Below are 17,192 nucleotides of genomic sequence, written 5' to 3'. Positions count from 1 at the left end.
TAGAGAAATTTGGGACTGGTTCAAGTGTATAGAAAAGGAGAGAGTTCGAGAATGAAAGAGAGAGTGAACGGGAAAGGTTGCACGTGTGGGTGTGTGTGTGTGTCCTTAACCTGATTGGGCAGTTTAAATTTGTCGTAAGCCCTAATTGGGTTGCATGGTTAAACTCATGCAAATTTGGGTCAAAAAGAACCAATCCAAATCTTTCTATTCCTTCATACACTTACCTTACACACCCAACTCGGCCCTAACTTGCATCCACACCCTCGTGACGTCGAATTCCACTTAATTACGTTGGCAAGAAAATAATTGACCTACATACATACATCCACTTCATAAGGCTCACAAAGGCAACATAGTCATTTCCACACTATCGAGAGTAAAATAATATACCCATTCGGGACGAGCTGTCACAACAACCTTACTAGAGATGACTATACTACAATTACCTTGTAGCCTTGCAAGTATTTTCAAATATTTTTATCCCTACTTTTGCAGGTGATAAAAAGGTCAAACGATATGCGTTTTCATATTGTATCACAAATTACTTGATAGTTGAACTTGGGTTTACTTTCTTGCATTGTCTATTGCCAATTGTCCACCATTGTCCTTTCTTTGATTTTAGGCATTTTAATCGAGTTCTACATCTGAATCTTTATCCCATGTCCATATAGACTTTGTTATGAAATCTCAATGTGACCCCAAAAAAAGAATTCCAAAATGTACTTGGAGGTTTTGGCCATTGCATCCACGGAGCCAATAGCATCATCAACAAGTTAAACAAATTGCTAGAACAAGAGATTCAAAATGTGGGAAGATGCAATTTTATGAAGTTACGAACAGATGTTACAATACGGACGAAAAGTAAGAGAGGGAAAACGTAAGAACAAAGATCCTCTGTATATCCTTCTGAAACTTTACTATTACTTCAACATGTGACAGAATGAGATAGGTTTTCTTGAAGCAAGAGTTTAATCCGGTTGGATTTTGAGTAATGTGTTATCTCTGTTTGATTGAGTGCCCCTATGTCTTTTGCCTTAGCATCCTTTGTATTGGGAATGAATTGAGGAATTGGTAAGCAATTCAACTTTTTTTTTTTGGGTCAAATTGTAGAGAACATTTATATAACGAAGTACATAATGGACATATTACAACGTACACAGCTGACAACTCTAGAATGACCATCATACAAAAAGAAGACTCCACTTATGCAACCAAAGTACGAGTAAAACATAAAAGGATTTCAATCCAATACAAATCCTCCACATGGGCACAAACAATAGAGCCCCCGAGCTGGCGAACCCTAGAACCTTGAGTGAAAGATGGCCCGCTGTAGTTTCTCGAAAACTAGCAATGGCCAACACCTAAACTGCTAATTCCGCACCACAAAATAGCAATTCAACTTTTGGGAAAAGTTGCACCGCTATTTCCACTTTAACTGAGAATGAGTTGCATGTGTCACCGCCACTTCCACCACCAATGACGCCACCATCACCACAACTAGCACAGTTGAAAACTGATCTCTCTCATTTATATGTTTATATATGAGCCATTTTTCTCTTCTTACACAACCCAATTTAATCTTATTTATTTCTATTTATTCAAGGGCAAGATAGTAAAAACTCCAGTCGGGCAAAATAGTAAATAGCCCAATCAGATAAATAAGAAAAAAGCCCAATCGGGCAAATAAGTAAAAGCTTAATTGGACAAAATAGAGTTTGAATTAATAGTCCAGTGGGACTAAATAGTACCATCAGGCCACAACAGAACTGGTCACCGGGCAAAAGAGAAGGAAGCCCGTCACATAACTAACAAAATGTGGTTTAAAAAATAGTCTCCTTAATATCGGTTTTGAAAATATAATAGCACCAACTACATTTGATGTTTGACCTGATTTTCAAAATGGACCACTAGGTATTAATTTTCTCACATTGCCCTTAAGATTTAAAATGGGTAAAGTACAAAAAACTACCTTAACTATTGGTGTCACGACACTTTCATACCTCATCTTACGAATTTGTATCAATGTTATACCTTCCGTTAGCCTGCCGTTAAATGCTGACGTGGCTTGATCTAGACCCCACTTTCTATTAAAAAATAATAAAATATTAAAAAAAATCATTTAATATTTTTAAATATTAAAATAATAAAGAAAAGTTAAAAAACAAAAAAACAAAACCTTTCGTCCCTTCCACCCCCATCCCCCTTCTCTCTCTCCCCATCTTCATCTTCTTCCCTGCTTAATCTTCAACCAAAAAAATAAAAAAATTTGAAGGCCCATCAACCCCCAACCCCCCCCCCCCCCCCGAAGAAGAAGAAGAAAAAACCCCAACCCAGTTCGCCCCCCTCCCCCCCCCCCCCCCCCAAAAAAAAAATCCAACCCCTGCAACCCAGAAAAAAAAGAAGAATGAGGAGGAAGAACAAGGAAAAAAAGAAAAAACCGAGATCCCGTTCACCAGGCCGATTCCACGGGTGGAGGACTTGGGCGTGGAGAAAATGGGGGAAATGGTTGTGGATATTAGGAGTGGGGTGTGTAGATGAGGGAAAAGAGTGGGTGCGAGGTTGAGTGTGGAGGGTGGGTGTGGGGGAAGACAATTGGATTTTTTTTTTTTTTTTCTTTTCTTTTTTCTGGGTTGCAACAGATAAGGGGAAGAAGAGGAAAGAAGATCAAGATGAGGGAGAAGAGAGAGGGCACAAGGGGGGAAGGGACAAAGATTTGTGTATTTTTTTTTCTTTCTTTTTCCTGGGTTGCAGCAGGTAGGAAGAAGAAGAAAGGAGATGAAGATGGTGGAGAAGATGGGGGAGAAGAGAGAGGGCGCGGGGGAAGGGACAATGTTTTGTTTTGTTTTTTTTTTCTTTTTCTTTTTCTTTTTTATGGGTTGCAACATGTAGGAAGAAGAGGAAGAGAGATGAAGATGGGGGAGAAGAGAGGGCATGGAGGGGAAGTTTTGTTTGGTTTTTTTTTTTTTTTTTTAACTTTTCTTTATTATTTTAATATTTTAAAAATATTAAATGATTTTTTTTTGTTTTTAATAATTTTTTATTAGAAAGTGAGTCCCAAATCAAGCCACGTCAGCATTTAACTGAGAAATTAACAGAAAAACTGACGGAGGTATAACATTGGCACAAATTTATAAGATGAGGTATGACATTGTCATTTTAAAAAGATGAGGTATGAAAGTGTCGTGAGACCAATAGTTGAGGTAGTTTTTTGTACTTTAACCATTTAAAATTGTATTACGTTACACCTTTTGTATATTTAAACATCTAATTGCCATTAAATTGATGAGTTTTATATTTACAATGAAAATGTGACTTACACGTGAAATTAATTTCGGAGCTTAAGCTCACTATGTCATTAATTTACAAAGTTTGAAATAATTCATTAGATAAAAAAATGTAAATTGATTCAATTTCAAGACCTTTTAAAGGGCAATGTGAGAAAATTAACAATTCATTGTCCATTTTAAAAGTTATCCCAGACATGGAGGATGTGAAATGTAGTTAATCCAAAATAAAAATAAAACATTCTAGAGCCTAGGCATCGTCGTTTACAACGCATTACTATTAGTGTTTAAAATATCGATATGTAAATTTGTACCAATATCGATATCAGTTGTTTTCGATGGAAATGATGAAAATTTAAAATGAAAATTTAAAATGAAACTTTAGGTATTGTCAAATATTGTGTGTCAAAAATATCGACGATATATGTCAATTTTAACCTAAACTTAAGAGTTTTATCTAATTGAAGTGAAATTTAGACTTCACCCTCATTTTCATTTTTTTTATGAGAGTTTTAAAGAACATTCTCGGTACTGTTCACTTTTAACAAAAAAGACATTTTTACTTTAAAAAATTACTTTTGGTACTATTCACTTATGACATTTTTTTTATCATTTTAATTAAAACTCAAACTTTTTAAACTATTTTAATTAATTTTTTATTTTTATAAATTTTTTGAAATATTCCCATAAAAATAACGACTGTATCAAAGAAATTATAACTTTCATTAGAATCGCTCTATCTTTCTCTTTGTTTTTTTTTTATCTTTTGTTCTTGGGTAAATATCAGTTTACTACCTTCATGTTTCGTGGTTTTCAACATTTAGTACATCAAGTTTTTTTCGTCCTAGAGTCATACCTAAAGTGTTAATTTTGGGACAGTCACATACATTCGTTAGTCAAACTATTAAGTCTACAGTTAACTAATGATGTGGCTCCTATGTGGATAATAACTGGGCGCCACATGTCATTAAGGGGTTCACGTGGAATATTTTTTGGAGAAGGAGATAAAAAAAAATTCAAAAAAATTCAAAAAAAAAAAAAAAAAAAAAAAAAGCCCCGTCTTTTTCCTTCCCTCCCTCATCCCCCCGCACTCCCTCATTTCTCTCTTCCTAAATCAACCTTCACCCACCCCAACCCATACTACGCCACCCCCGTCGCCTTCCTCACCACCTCACTGGAACTGAGCCCTCAACCCTTTCCCTTTCTCTTTCCTTAACGGTTCTGCTCCTTTTCGGACCAGCGATAGAGATCTACGATCACTTGAACACACAATTTCACATCCTTAACCCTAATTTCTTATTCCCCTTCTCAATCTTTCCGATTCGATTTGATTCGAGAGTAGCTGAAACAACGCCGCCGCGATGGGCGATTTCAACCTCGCGCTCGTCATCGTCGCCATTATTCTTTGCATCATCGTCTTTGTCTTCAATGTCTACTTGCTTGTCAATTACTAGCACCCTGACAGCCGGATTGGACCTACAAGTGGACTTCCCCTCGCAATCCGCTTGCGTCCCACACTCGGGCTCCCTTGGCAATGCCCATTGTAACTCCACTCCCAGTTTAGGCCACCAATCAACGGGCAAACCCGAATCCAAGTTCACAAAACTCGTGAATGTGTTGCAACCTTTCAAAACCCAACAACTACAACCAAAAGCTTGTTCTACAGCAATTGAACAACATGAAAAATAGAAGCTGTGTACCGTAAAGAATCACTGATTGGTCGATGAAAGTTTTGGGATTATTCTGCTTGCTAACTGACAGATGCCTGTATTTTGTTTATTAGCTGACATATTTGATGAAATTTTATAAAACTAGGGTTTGGTGGGTTGGTGCAAAGGAGAGAATGGAGGGATAAGGGAGTAAGGAGGAGAGAATGGAGGGTGGTGCAGGTTGTAGAAGAGAGAATGGAGGGAAAGGGTGTGGGTTGCAGAAGAGAGAAGGGAGGGCGAGGGTACGGGGGATGAGGAAGGGAGACGACAAGGGTTTTTTTTTTTGAAATTTTTTTTGAAATTTTTTTTAACTCCTTCTCCAAAGAAAAAAAAAATCTATGTGGACCCCTTAATGACATGTGGCACCCAGTTATTGTCCACATAGGCGCCACGTCATCAGTTAACGGTAGATTTAACAGTTTAACTAATGGATGTATGAGACTGTCCTGAAAATAAACACTTTAGTTATGACTCTGGGACGAAAAAAACTTAATGCACTAAATGTTGAAAACCACGAAACATGAGGGTAGTAAACTGATATTAACCTTTTGTTCTTTATTCACCATGTCCCATGTGGACTTGGATCCTCTCCTGAGCCCAAGGAGAGGATCCTCCTGACCAAGTGACTTGGGTCGTTGGATGAAAATCTAACGGCTACAAACAGGAGGTCCCTTTAAAGGTATAATAATTATAGTCGTTGGATTTTCATTTAACGGCTCAAGTCCTTTGATCAGGAGGATCCTCTCCTTGGGCTCAGGAGAGGATCCAAATCCGTCCCATGTGAGCACCGACATCGCCAGCTGCTCTCAATCACAAGACCTGTTATTTCCTGCACCCGTTCTCACCATATCCCCTTGCAACCTCCGCATATCCCTCAATCCTACCCAATGGATATGACCGAAAACCCACATCTCACCACGTGGCATCCGTTAATTCGATGAAAAAACGGTGCACCGCCGTAGGCGCGTAGGCAAAAGCCCCGTTACGCGGTATCAATTTTTCCGATTATTACTGAAACTTTTTCCCCCACCAGCATCATCACACATTCTCTCTCTTTTCATATCTCTCACTCCTCTGCATTTCCCTTCTGCAATCTTCTTCTCTCTCAAATCTCTCTGCCAAAACGAAGTGAAAAGACAGAAAAAGGCTTCAATGGCGAAATTGTTTCTGCTAATTGCTCTGTGCGTGCTTCCGGCTCTCGCCGCCGCCACGCGTCCCATGAGAACCCCGTTCACGGTGGAGGGAAAGGTGTACTGCGACACTTGCCGCGCTGGGTACGAGACCAAGGCCATCACCTACATTGCCGGTAACAAATATTTAACTCTTGATTTGTATGTTAACTCTAATTTTGTATTGGGAATTTGGGTAATTTTTGTAGATGTGGAATTTGGATCTGATTTGGTAGATCTGGAAATGTCGCGTCTTTTGTTTGTAAGTTTAGTTGCAATATTTGGTTTTTTGAATTTTTCAGATCTGACTGGGTTTGAAGTTTGAATTGGGTGTACTGTATAGTCAAATGATGATGCTTTTAGGGTTTTTATGTTTATTATTTTGTTTTTTTTAACAAATGACATTATATACACTAAAAAGTGGGGGGTGGGTTTAGCCTTACAATTACAATTGGCTGACAATATTGTGGTTGAGAATCGAACATAAAACCTCTCACTTAAAGTGAAAAAGAATACTACTAGAGCACGTAGTACTAAGTGATATGTGTATTATTTTGTTGTGTGTACTCTTAGTGCCTGATAAAGAATAATTGAGGTTAAATTAATACATGGAGACATTGAATTTATCATCATATTTAAAGAAAGCAGCTTGCAATTTTCATTGAAAATTAGGACCCAGTAATTTGTTCGGAGAAGTCTTAAGGACATCCTATCTGCAGGGTAATGTTTGCTCAAATCTAGGTCAACTTTGAATGCATACATTTCGAAGCTTTTATGCCATTCGTGATCATTCGTGACGTCATTTTGCGGATAAGTAATTAGGATGAGTTTTGTTTGCTAGTGGTTGGTGATTCTAGTTTATGATCATGTTTTGACATCATTTTGAACCCATGAATTTGTTTCGAGAATGTTAAAACATTATCTGTTAATGTTTTGTTGTTCATATGTACATCGACTCTTTGCTGCATTGTTTTCTAACACCAATTTATGTCGTTCGTGACAAGTTTAGGAGAACTTTGGTGACTTGATAGTTATTGAATCTTATGCTCATGTTTGGAATAGGTTTTGATAAATTGACAACGAGTTTAGATTACTGGTTCAGGGTGCATAGCTGCTCTAGTGTCATAGCGGGTTTGGTTATTTGTATCCTCAGTATTGTTGGTTCTTTAAACTAGCAATTTGGAAGGAAATAGTGGAAACTGTTTCGATTGGAGATGTTGTTTAACGAGTTTATCTGGTAATGTTAATTATAGGTGCCAAGGTTAGACTGGAATGCAGAGACAAGAACAGCATGGCACTCCTGTACACCAAAGAAGGGACGACCGACTCAGCAGGTTGCTATAAGATCCCAGTCGCAGAGGACCATTTGGACCAATTCTGTGATGCAGTCCTTGTTAGCAGCCCTCAGAAGGACTGTGCAACAGTTTCCCCAGGGCGCGAGCGTGCACGTGTCATCCTCACCGCCAACAATGGTATTGCTTCGTACAATCGGTTTGCCAATGCTATGGGTTTCATGAGGACCGAAGCCTTGTCTGGCTGCACCCAGATTCTCAAGGAATTGCAGGAGCTTGACGAGTAGATGTCGGCTTGAGTTTCCTAGTATGTGTCTAGTTTTAAAACCTTGCTTGGTTCACGCTGGTAATGTTTGCTATTATTTGATGGCTTGTTATCTCAACACCTGGTGATTTCTTGATTTTATTTGCCAATAGACTCTTTAAATTATGTTTCATGGCTCTTCTGGACTTGAAAATAGGGTTTCTTCTGTTAGTTAATAATATTAATAATTGATTAATTTGATTTTCTCAATGATCTTCATACATTGCATAGAAATTTCTTAGCAAAAATTACAAGTTTTGCAAATTTCTCAGACTGTATTTGTCTTGCACTGTACATATAATCGAAGTATCGAGATTAATCTCCTAAGCTAGGTAAATTCATGAAGCAAATCTTCGCACTACAAATTTCTGGTAAAGGGAAGTGAAATTTATAGCTCAAATATCAACTTCTCCAATGCCTCTACCGAAATTCATCAATTTATACTTTCATCCAATATATGAAGATGTTTTCAGCAATTCAGAAGATGATCTATTAGCATTCATCATTCAGAAGATGATATATTAGCGGTTCATCCAGGTCGAGGTTGAGGTCTACGAACAGTTCATCGTCCAGAGGATAAACGAATGAGCGATTCATCCAGTTTGAGGTCTATGAGTGATTCGTCGTTAATGTTCAGAGTTGTGGCCTGCATCTGTGTTCGACTCAAAAAGCTTTTGTGTTGAGGGAGAGATGAAAGATTCAAGGAGATATTTAGCAATAGGGATGTGAATTTGGCGTTACAAATTCACATAATCTCTTCCTTTTCAAATTTAACATTACAGAATTTTCTACAAAAGCAAAGATTTGCTTTCACACGGATCTTTCACCAATCCACCAAATTCACGTAAATAAACATGGTCTACATTTGGCGGCCCACTAGTAAATGCTTATATACTGTTTCTCAACTTGTATCTTACCACCTACACAACACAGGCACGTGTGAGAGTTTTGTCACAAAGGATTGCGGTGTAATTAAAAGTGGAATCCTCCAACGCAGGATTCTCATATTCTTCAACAAACGCCGATCTGAATCAGCATCATTGGTCATTGAGAGTGTCAGAGAATTACCAGAACAAAATAACAAAAATAATCCTTTTTTCGTTACCAGATCATTACCATCATGTTTAACACTAACAATCGGGCCGGTCAAATGAGATTGGTCACTTTTCTTTCTCTTTCTGTCCGTAAGAAAATTGTAAACGAGTATGGCCACTGCATTATCGTCTTAGCTAGTCACTGTCCCTATGCATGAAAAACAAGTCTTTGTTTTATTAACTTATGTTTCTTCCTCACAAGGGTAAAACAATTTTAAGTAAAAAGCATAAAGCATTAAGCATTCTGCATAAAGTGAATAGAGCCCTAGCAAACAAGTGCGTGAAATAAATTACAATAAAGGAAACATCTACAAAAAGTCGTTCTAAAAGGAAGACTCGAAATTTACTTATAATAAAAAACACATTTTCTGATTCTTAGGCCGTCAAAGGATCTGGAACAAGCAATTCAACGCAGGTTATCATACGTAATGGCTTCGGCAAATGTAGCTTTTGAGTTGAGAGGAGTTGAGAAACTTTTTTCGTTGCAGGGCAAGAATGCGGATTGGGATTCAAGCATGAAAATGCAATCTTCAAGAGAGAGTACTTCCCCTACTTCTTGATGTGTTGGAGGCAAAATGCGTTGGTCCAGAACATCCACAATTGACATTTGATGGGGTGGTAATGTAGATGTTGATGACAACGTGGATGAAGAAGGCACTGATGAGAAAGATGAGAAAAAAAAGCTGCGGTATGCCTTCCCATGATTGTTTCAAATGCAACGACTCCAAAGCTATAAACATCGCATTTTTCATTCACTTCCATGGTATATGCAAGTTATGCACATAAAAGATTATAGCAATATTGGGAGTATTAGTTTGTATATATAAAACCTGAACTGAAGATAAAGAGTGAAAATTTTGAACAAAACTGGACAACTAATTTACAATCAACTTTAACAAAAAAAAAAAAAATGACAATAGAGCTGGCAAAATGGACCCAGACAAAAAGACCCAATTTGCTCTCAAAATTATTATATACTAAAACTCAAACTCCCCTGGTACTGTTCTAGAGCAGTAGAATGGCGAAACAGCCCCTCAAAATTTTTCGTCCTCTCCATTTTGGTGTTGCCTTTCTACAGTAACAAGACCGTTTTACCCTTATGGTTCTACGTGTCTTTCATCACTGGGTGCTTTGGCTTCGGTTGTCCAAGATATTTCTTTCCGTTTTCCTCCCTTGCATACTTCGAGTTAGTTCGTTTGTCGCCGCCTATTTCTCTTCGCCTGGGATTCTATTTTCTGTCGTTGTGCTGCTTCGTTGATTTTGTTGTTCTTCGATTACTTATCAGAATTGTTAATTTCGGCCTTTTTTTTGGTTCGATTGGAATTATTTTTTGGCTGATTTGATCACTGTTTGCAAGTAAGTGTTGTATGTTTCTCACCGAACTAGGTTTCAATTTTCTACGTTTTCTTAGATGGTTTTTTAGAATATCTGATGTGGTTTGGTTTTTGGTTTCAGAAATTTGTACCAATTTGGTTTCGATTGGAATTTCTGGGCTCATCTAATCCAACATTTCCAGGTGAGAAAGTTGCTTAAATTTTGATCTTTATTGAACTCAGGTAAGCTTCTCCAGTATTTCAGATTGATTTGAAGGAATTTTTTGCCCAGAAAAGCTAGGGTTTTCTGGTAAGTTTTTCAAGTCTTACATCTTGGGGGTTTTGTTTTGTTCAAATATGGGGTTTTGTGATTTTGGATTTATAAATGGATTGAAATTTCTTTTCTTTTTTTTTATTTCACCTCCCACTCAGAACCTGATACTTGGTGACCTTTAGAGCAGCTTCATTCTCTCTTCTTCTCCGACCATGGTTGCTGATCCAGAGGGCATCAAGGTGAGTTTGATATTGGCCATATTTTTTAGCTTTGTCAGTGCATCTAATTTATTTTTTTGGATTGGTGGTTTTCAATTTGGGGATGAATATTGTGTTTAAAGCACATGTCGTTCTGACCTTTTCGTTTATGAGGAACAAACACGCTTGCTTATTTAAGAGCCAAACTGTTTAAGTTGCTGAAGGTGCTGACCAAGTGGTGTTAAAAAGGTCTTCCATTATAATTCCCGCCTGATTAATCTTATTCCATCTTGAGATTGGATGTCCTGTTGTAATGTCCATGAGATTGAGTCAAAAGCTCCACCATTTCAAATTATTTCCCATGTAAATATTGAGAAGAAAAGAAAACAAGTTTGAAATTTTGTTGTAATAATTGGTGAGAAAATGATATTAGAAAGTGTGTAATTTGGGAGAGAGGTCGCAGTTGGTAGGAATAAAAGGAGATAAAAAGATTAAACTTGATGATATTTACAGTGTAAAAAAAGAGTTGGTTTTGCTTACAAATGAGGAACTTAGTCCACTGGTGTCAAATGCAGTAAAAATGTTTTTGATGGGAATTAGCAAAATGGTTAGGCTAAATCTTGAGAAAATTTGAATTTTTTTTGGTATTTGGCAGACATTTTAAAGTGATTTTTATGGATTTTTTTTATTGTTGCTGCATTTACAGATCATTTGATGAGTATGAAGGGTAGAAGTTGCTTAGAACCAGTTCAAGCTCTAATCATTTAGCAATCAAATATCCTCAGTCATAGGTTTGGGCCTTACCTTCTGTATTTTAATGTTTGTTTTATACCATTTCCTACATTGTTTTGTTGTTTTAGGTTGTAGATGAAATGTAAAGTGTTATTTATTCCAAGTAAAATTAAAAAGGAAACTAGGTCCCCTTCAAAATGCATGGAATAAGCCTATGGGTTTTAACTTGGTTCTTAAATTATTTTTTCAGTGATAAAATCAATTATCAATGTTTACATCATTTGTCAAGTGATAAATAAGTTGACATATTATATTTATTACTTAACTTTTGTTATTAAATTGTGAGTTTGACTGTACAAATCCTTCATTAATCTTTCTTTTATGAGGAGGCCAAATCACAGGAAGTTTTACCCTTTTTTATGGATAATTTGAAGTCTTTTATGCAAATTGCAAGTTATTTTTACTTTATTTGATATTTAACATTCTAAATTACATTTAAACACAGGTACAATGTAACCTTCTTTCTTGAAGATGAGACCGATAATGAGGCAACTACAATGTCTCACAAAAAAAAAAAAAAATAAAAAATAAAAAATCATAAGACCTCTTTTTATCAGTGGCAAAAAAAGGTTACACCCTACTAAATAATATCTTTTCCTATATTTAATCTTTTGTAACAGTCTTTTATACCTTGGAAACATAATTTTTCATATGATTCTTAATCCCGCAGCAACGCGGGCAATGTTTTCTAGTTTCAACTAATGGGCAAAGACTTAAAAATGGTTAGTTTCGTAATTTTGTAAAGGCCTAATCGGATAAATGGTCATCATGGTAATGGGGCAATCAAAAGATAGCTAATGTGGTAAAAAAATTAAGATTTAAACTCTCGTGTATAATCCGTTAGCAAATTTAGTCCAAAACTAATTTTTCAGTTAATTGTCCGTCAAATGTAGGGATCACTTCCCTCAGGATCCAGGTATTGGGTCCAGTTGTTTCTTCTTCTCTTTTCGATCTTGTACGAGCAATCAGAAGAAATAAGAGTATCTTGTTCTTATCGCTGTTGTTGTTGCTGTTGATCATGGGTTTGTTGAGCGAACTGGTGAGACATGTTGGAGGACTGGACAAAGAGGCGGAGGTCTCTGGCCATGGGACCTTGAGCAAACACTTGGCGGACGAACTGCTTCTGATTGCAGACGATGCATGTCCACTTGTTGCTATTGTTCCTCTGCTTCACCTGCAAATTTAATCAGTTTTCATCGCCAAACAAAATCATCAAGTTTCAGATTCAAGTGTTTGTACACCCGCATATATATACACACGCATGTACATACCTGCATGGTGGAGCATTGGCAGCACCGAACTGCGATGAACACGGTCGGCATTTTCTTCTCTGCTTTCGGATTTCACAAGTCGATGTGGGATTTTGGTATTACTGAAAATTTTGGTGGTGATTTGATTTGGGGTTTGGGCGCCAAATTTTGGGGATTCAAAATTTTGTGATTAAAAATCCTAAAAAGCCCATATTCGCAATGATCCAGCGGCAAAGTGGCCATTGCAAAAAAGTGCAGCTGAATCTTCCTCCTTAACGATCGCTTACTCCCCCAACAAAATCAAAACCCAGCTAGATGAGGAAACGCAGAGAGACAAGGAAGAAGAACACGTCAAAAGTACATTTTTACCCTGCATTTAACAGACAACTAATAGAAAAATCACTTGTTGACTAAATTTACTAATGGACTACACCACGAGAGTTTAAATCCTAGTTTTTTTTACCACAAAGGCTATCGTCCAATAACCTTATCACCACGAGAACCATCTATCCGATTAGGCCTTTTGCAAATCTATCTAAGAGATACCGAGTGGGTTGCGATCTGTCTCTCTTACTCCGCCGACTCACTGCCTTATTCCCTCACTCCGCGCTCTCATGATCTCACTCTGCCACTCCGCCACTCCATCCTCTGCTCTCTCATGATCTCTCACTCCATCATTTGGCCCTCCGTCCTCTCACGATCTTTCACTCTCTCTCTCTCTCTCTCTCTCTCTCTCTAATTTCAGAACAATATGAAGCAGTTCGAGCTCTCTCTGCATTAAATCAATGGCAGTCATCTAAAGGCGATTTTACTTTGTCTTTTTTGTACATTGGGTAGTGATGGTTTCGTTTTGGCTTAATTTTGATTTTCAACTATAATTGAATATTGGGTTTTAGAGATTTCATCTTAGTGATCTTCTTCATATTCGATTAGTGATTTTTCTTCAAAATTTGAGAATTTTACTTAACATATTCATATATATGTTGCTGGTCCGTAGCTCTGAAGCTACAAATTTGAGAATTGTATGATGTTATATGATTGGTCCATTCTGTCAATTGATGTTCGATATGTGACTGCTTCTCAGTGCTGATGATAACCTCTTGAGAAAGTTTTGTTTGAACTTCTTAGATTAGAGTTATTTTACATCACAATAATCTTTACTAGTCTTATATTTTGTGTTTTTGTACTTTTCATATGCAAGATTTCGATCAAAGTTACAAAAAGGGCTCAATTCTAAGTGCGAAATCTGAATTACGTAAATATCTTGATGAAGAAAGACTTAAGAGAACAAGAGTTAGATATTCTTTCTCGGTGGAAAATAGAACAATTTTATTATCCTGTCCTTTCTCGTTTGACTTGTGATGTAACAATTCTTGTTTCTACTGTCACCTCAGAATCAGTGTTTAGTATTAGTGCTAGAGTGATCGATCAATATCGTAGTTCTTTATTACCTGAAACCATTCAAGCATTGTTATGTATTAGAGATTGGCTTTTTGGCAAAAGAGGTCAATGTTACATGGTATTTGTATTCTTATTGCAGTTTTCATGTTTACTGCATGTTGTTTTAATTAGTTAGTTTTTAGTAGTTCATTAACATCTCGATTGGTATTACTTATTAAATTAGATGCTTACTGCAGTTTGCATGTTACAATTGATTTTTTCTAATTTATTTTTATGTTTTAGATTTAAGGAAAGAGAGTGCTGACTTGGAAGAACTTACAATGAACCCTAAGTATCACTATACTTTATGTGAATCACTGAATGTTCTCTTCAAAATCAAAGCATGTAACGTGGTATGTTTAATCCTTCCTAACGTTGAAAAGAAGTAATATTTGGCAAAAAAAATTAATCATAAACAACACTCAATTAATAAGGTTAAAAGGAAGAAAACATATTACCTGGTGCGACATACCCATATGTGCTTACAACGGCAGTCCAAGTAGTTGAGTTTTGATTCAAAAACTTAGCGGTGCCAAAGTCTAAAACAGAGGTCTCATATTCATAATCCAACAAAATGTTCTTGCTTGATATGTCCAGATGCACAATTGGTGGCACGCAATCGTGGTGCGTGTATGCTAAGGCATGAGCTACACCGTTAACAATATTCACCCTTTCTCTCCACCCCATTTCTTTAGCTTCCTTATCTTTGCTCAAAATTGCAGCCAAGCTACCTCTTTCAACAAACTCGTACACCAAGAACAAGTGTCGATGGTGTGAACAGAAACCATAAAGCTTCGTAATGTTCCGGTGTCTTATCTCTGTTAGTGCCCTTATTTCATTCAAGAATGCCTTCATCAAATTCTTCTTGCTATCCCATAATTGATGTAGTTTCTTCACAGCCACTATGCTGTCACTTGACAAATTTGCTCTGTAGATGTTTTCTTGTCCTCCGCTCACGATGCAATGTCGAATCAAAATTTTCTATCGCCCTTATGATTTCCTCATAAATTGACTTTCCATCAAAATTTAAAACTGAAAACGATATTTCTTCATTGATTTTTTTTATTTTTTTCTACTTTATTCGGATGTTTCTTCTTTCTTTCGGCTATGAATTTGATTGTAAAGAAAGCAAAAAGAAGTATAATTGCTGCTATAAGGGAGAATGTGATTCCAAATACCTATTTGCGATCCTTTCTTGATCCATGTGTGCAAGGTTGCAAACCTTCAATGTTGCCACATAGCCCTTATAAAGCTTCTGGCAGATCTTGTTGAAATGCTCTGCTGTTGGGAAGAAGACCTTCCAATTCATTGAAAGATTGTTGTCAAAAAGATTGAGTGTCTGCAAACTTTCCATATTGTTGATTTCTGGTGGTATGCTTCCTTCAATTGAGTTGTGACTTAAATCAACGTTTAACTGAACTAACTTTTCCAACTTAAATGGAATTCCTTGGGAAAAATGATTGTTGCTCAAATTCAGATGGTACAGTTTGAGAAAGTGGCCTAAAGTGCTCACAATTGACCCATCGAATTTGTTCGATGGCAAGTCGAGATATTCTAGATCAACAAGTAATGCAAATTCCGTAGGTACAGAGCCTGAAAGTTGATTTCCATTCGACATCAACTTCTACAAAGAAGTCATTCTCCCGAATCCCTTCGCAATCACCCCAACTAAGTGATTTGAAGAAAGGTCGAGTTCATGAATTTTATCTGAATTGACAACCTCGAGAGGTATGCTACCAGTAAGGTTGTTTCCCGCAATTAGTAAGGTTTTTAATTGTGAGCATTGTACCCAATTTTGTGATATTTCTCTGTAAAGCTTATTGTGGCTCGTATCTATGAAATCAAGATTTGGATAGACACTAAAGTCTTTTGATATATTGCCTGTCAATTAGTTCCCTTCAAGACGAACTCTAACTATGCTCTTGCATGTTTTCAAGCTTTTAGGGATTGGACCTGTCAAATGGTATAGCTCACCAAAAGGTTTTTGAGTTGTCCACTGTAGCAAATATGTTGGGGAAAATAACCTATTAAGTGGTTAAACTCCACGTACAATTCAGTCAACTTCTTCAAATTCTCTATCTCTTGGGGGATGGAGCCAGAAAGTTGGTTCATTTGTAAGCCTAAGTGTTCCAAGTTGAATAGGTTACCTATTGAAGCAGGAATTGAACCTTTGAGCTTATTATAAGCCAAATCTAGACTCACAAAAGATTTCAATTTCCCTATCCCTTTGGGAATAATGATAGAAAGATTATTAATATAGAGATAGAGAATGGTAAGGTTTGTCAGATCACCTAGAGATGTTGGGATTGAACCACGAGTTGATTATTTAACAAGCTGAGCTCCACAACAGATTTCAATTTCCCTATCTCTTTAGGAATAGTGCCAAAAAGATTATTGTTATGGAGATAGAGAATGGTAAGGCTTGTGAGATCACCTAGGGATGTTGGGATTGAACCACCGAGCTGATTCTCAGACAAGTCCTACCTCTTTAGGAATTGTACTAGAAAGGTGATTTCTACGGAGAAAGAGATAGGTATGGTTTGTGAGATTACCTGGGGATGTTGGGATTGAATCATTAAGCTTGTTCTCAGACTAAGCTAGCTTCACACGAGATTTCAATTTACCTATCTCTTTGGGAATTGTGCTACAAAGATTATTATTGGAGCTATGGAGAATGGTAAGGGTTGTGAGATAACTGAGGGATGTTGGGATTGAACCATTAAGTTGATTGTAAGAAAGATCAAGATAACTGAGTTTGGAGAGGGAACTGATCCGAGCTGGAATGACATCAAAGAGATTATTGTTGCTGAGGTTGAGGTATTAAAGATTAAGGAAGGACGAGAATGATAATTCATGTAGCGTACCTTGTATATTGGAATTGGTAAGGTTTATCACAGCCAACACTTCCAGCAACATTGCATGAAATACTAGTCCAGAAACATGGGGCTACTTCTGTATGAGTGGGTAGGTAAGTCCACGAGTTGAGATTTTGCAAATGGGTAAGGTTTTGAAAGATGACTTTCAATTTGAGAAGCTCTTCTGCTTCAATAGTAGAAGTAGCAGAAGCAGAAGCA

General features: G+C 37.0%; 1 protein-coding gene, 1 long non-coding RNA gene and 1 pseudogene across 5 annotated transcripts; 2 read left to right on the top strand and 1 right to left on the bottom strand.

Annotated features, from left to right (window-relative positions):
* Positions 1 to 5,734: 5,734 nt before the first annotated feature.
* On the top strand, positions 5,735 to 7,954 carry LOC137717392 (pollen-specific protein C13). Its single transcript, XM_068456757.2, has 2 exons — positions 5,735 to 6,299; positions 7,416 to 7,954. Exons 1-2 carry the CDS (start codon positions 6,146 to 6,148, stop codon positions 7,739 to 7,741), a joined length of 480 nt encoding a protein of 159 aa, XP_068312858.1. The 5' UTR covers positions 5,735 to 6,145; the 3' UTR covers positions 7,742 to 7,954.
* Positions 7,955 to 9,227: 1,273 nt separating this feature from the next.
* On the bottom strand, positions 9,228 to 15,736 carry LOC137717330 (putative leucine-rich repeat receptor-like protein kinase At1g35710; annotated as a pseudogene).
* LOC148694661 (uncharacterized) lies at positions 10,041 to 11,643 on the top strand. 4 transcript variants are annotated; one of them, XR_015965052.1, is made up of 4 exons: positions 10,041 to 10,368; positions 10,431 to 10,475; positions 10,598 to 10,678; positions 11,343 to 11,643. It is a non-coding gene; the product is annotated as an uncharacterized LOC148694661 (long non-coding RNA). The 4 variants fall into 4 exon arrangements; XR_015965053.1 differs by having other exon boundaries at positions 10,598 to 10,885; XR_015965051.1 differs by lacking the exon at positions 11,343 to 11,643 and having other exon boundaries at positions 10,458 to 10,475; positions 10,598 to 11,140.
* Positions 15,737 to 17,192: the final 1,456 nt, after the last annotated feature.

This window comes from Pyrus communis, chromosome 8, assembly GCF_041283825.1.
Source record: "Pyrus communis isolate YQ-2024b chromosome 8, ASM4128382v1, whole genome shotgun sequence".
NCBI classification, from domain to species: domain Eukaryota; kingdom Viridiplantae; phylum Streptophyta; class Magnoliopsida; order Rosales; family Rosaceae; genus Pyrus; species Pyrus communis.
Note: the sequence above shows the minus strand (reverse complement) of the source record. Positions and strands in the feature narration are given on the sequence as shown.

Coding starts and splice junctions, on each gene's coding strand:
- LOC137717392 (XM_068456757.2), top strand. CDS start 6,146: ATGGCGAAATTGTTTCTGCTAATTGCTCTGTGCGTGCTTCCGGCTCTC. Junction 6,300..7,415: donor GGCCATCACCTACATTGCCG/GTAACAAATATT, acceptor TGTTAATTATAG/GTGCCAAGGTTAGACTGGAA.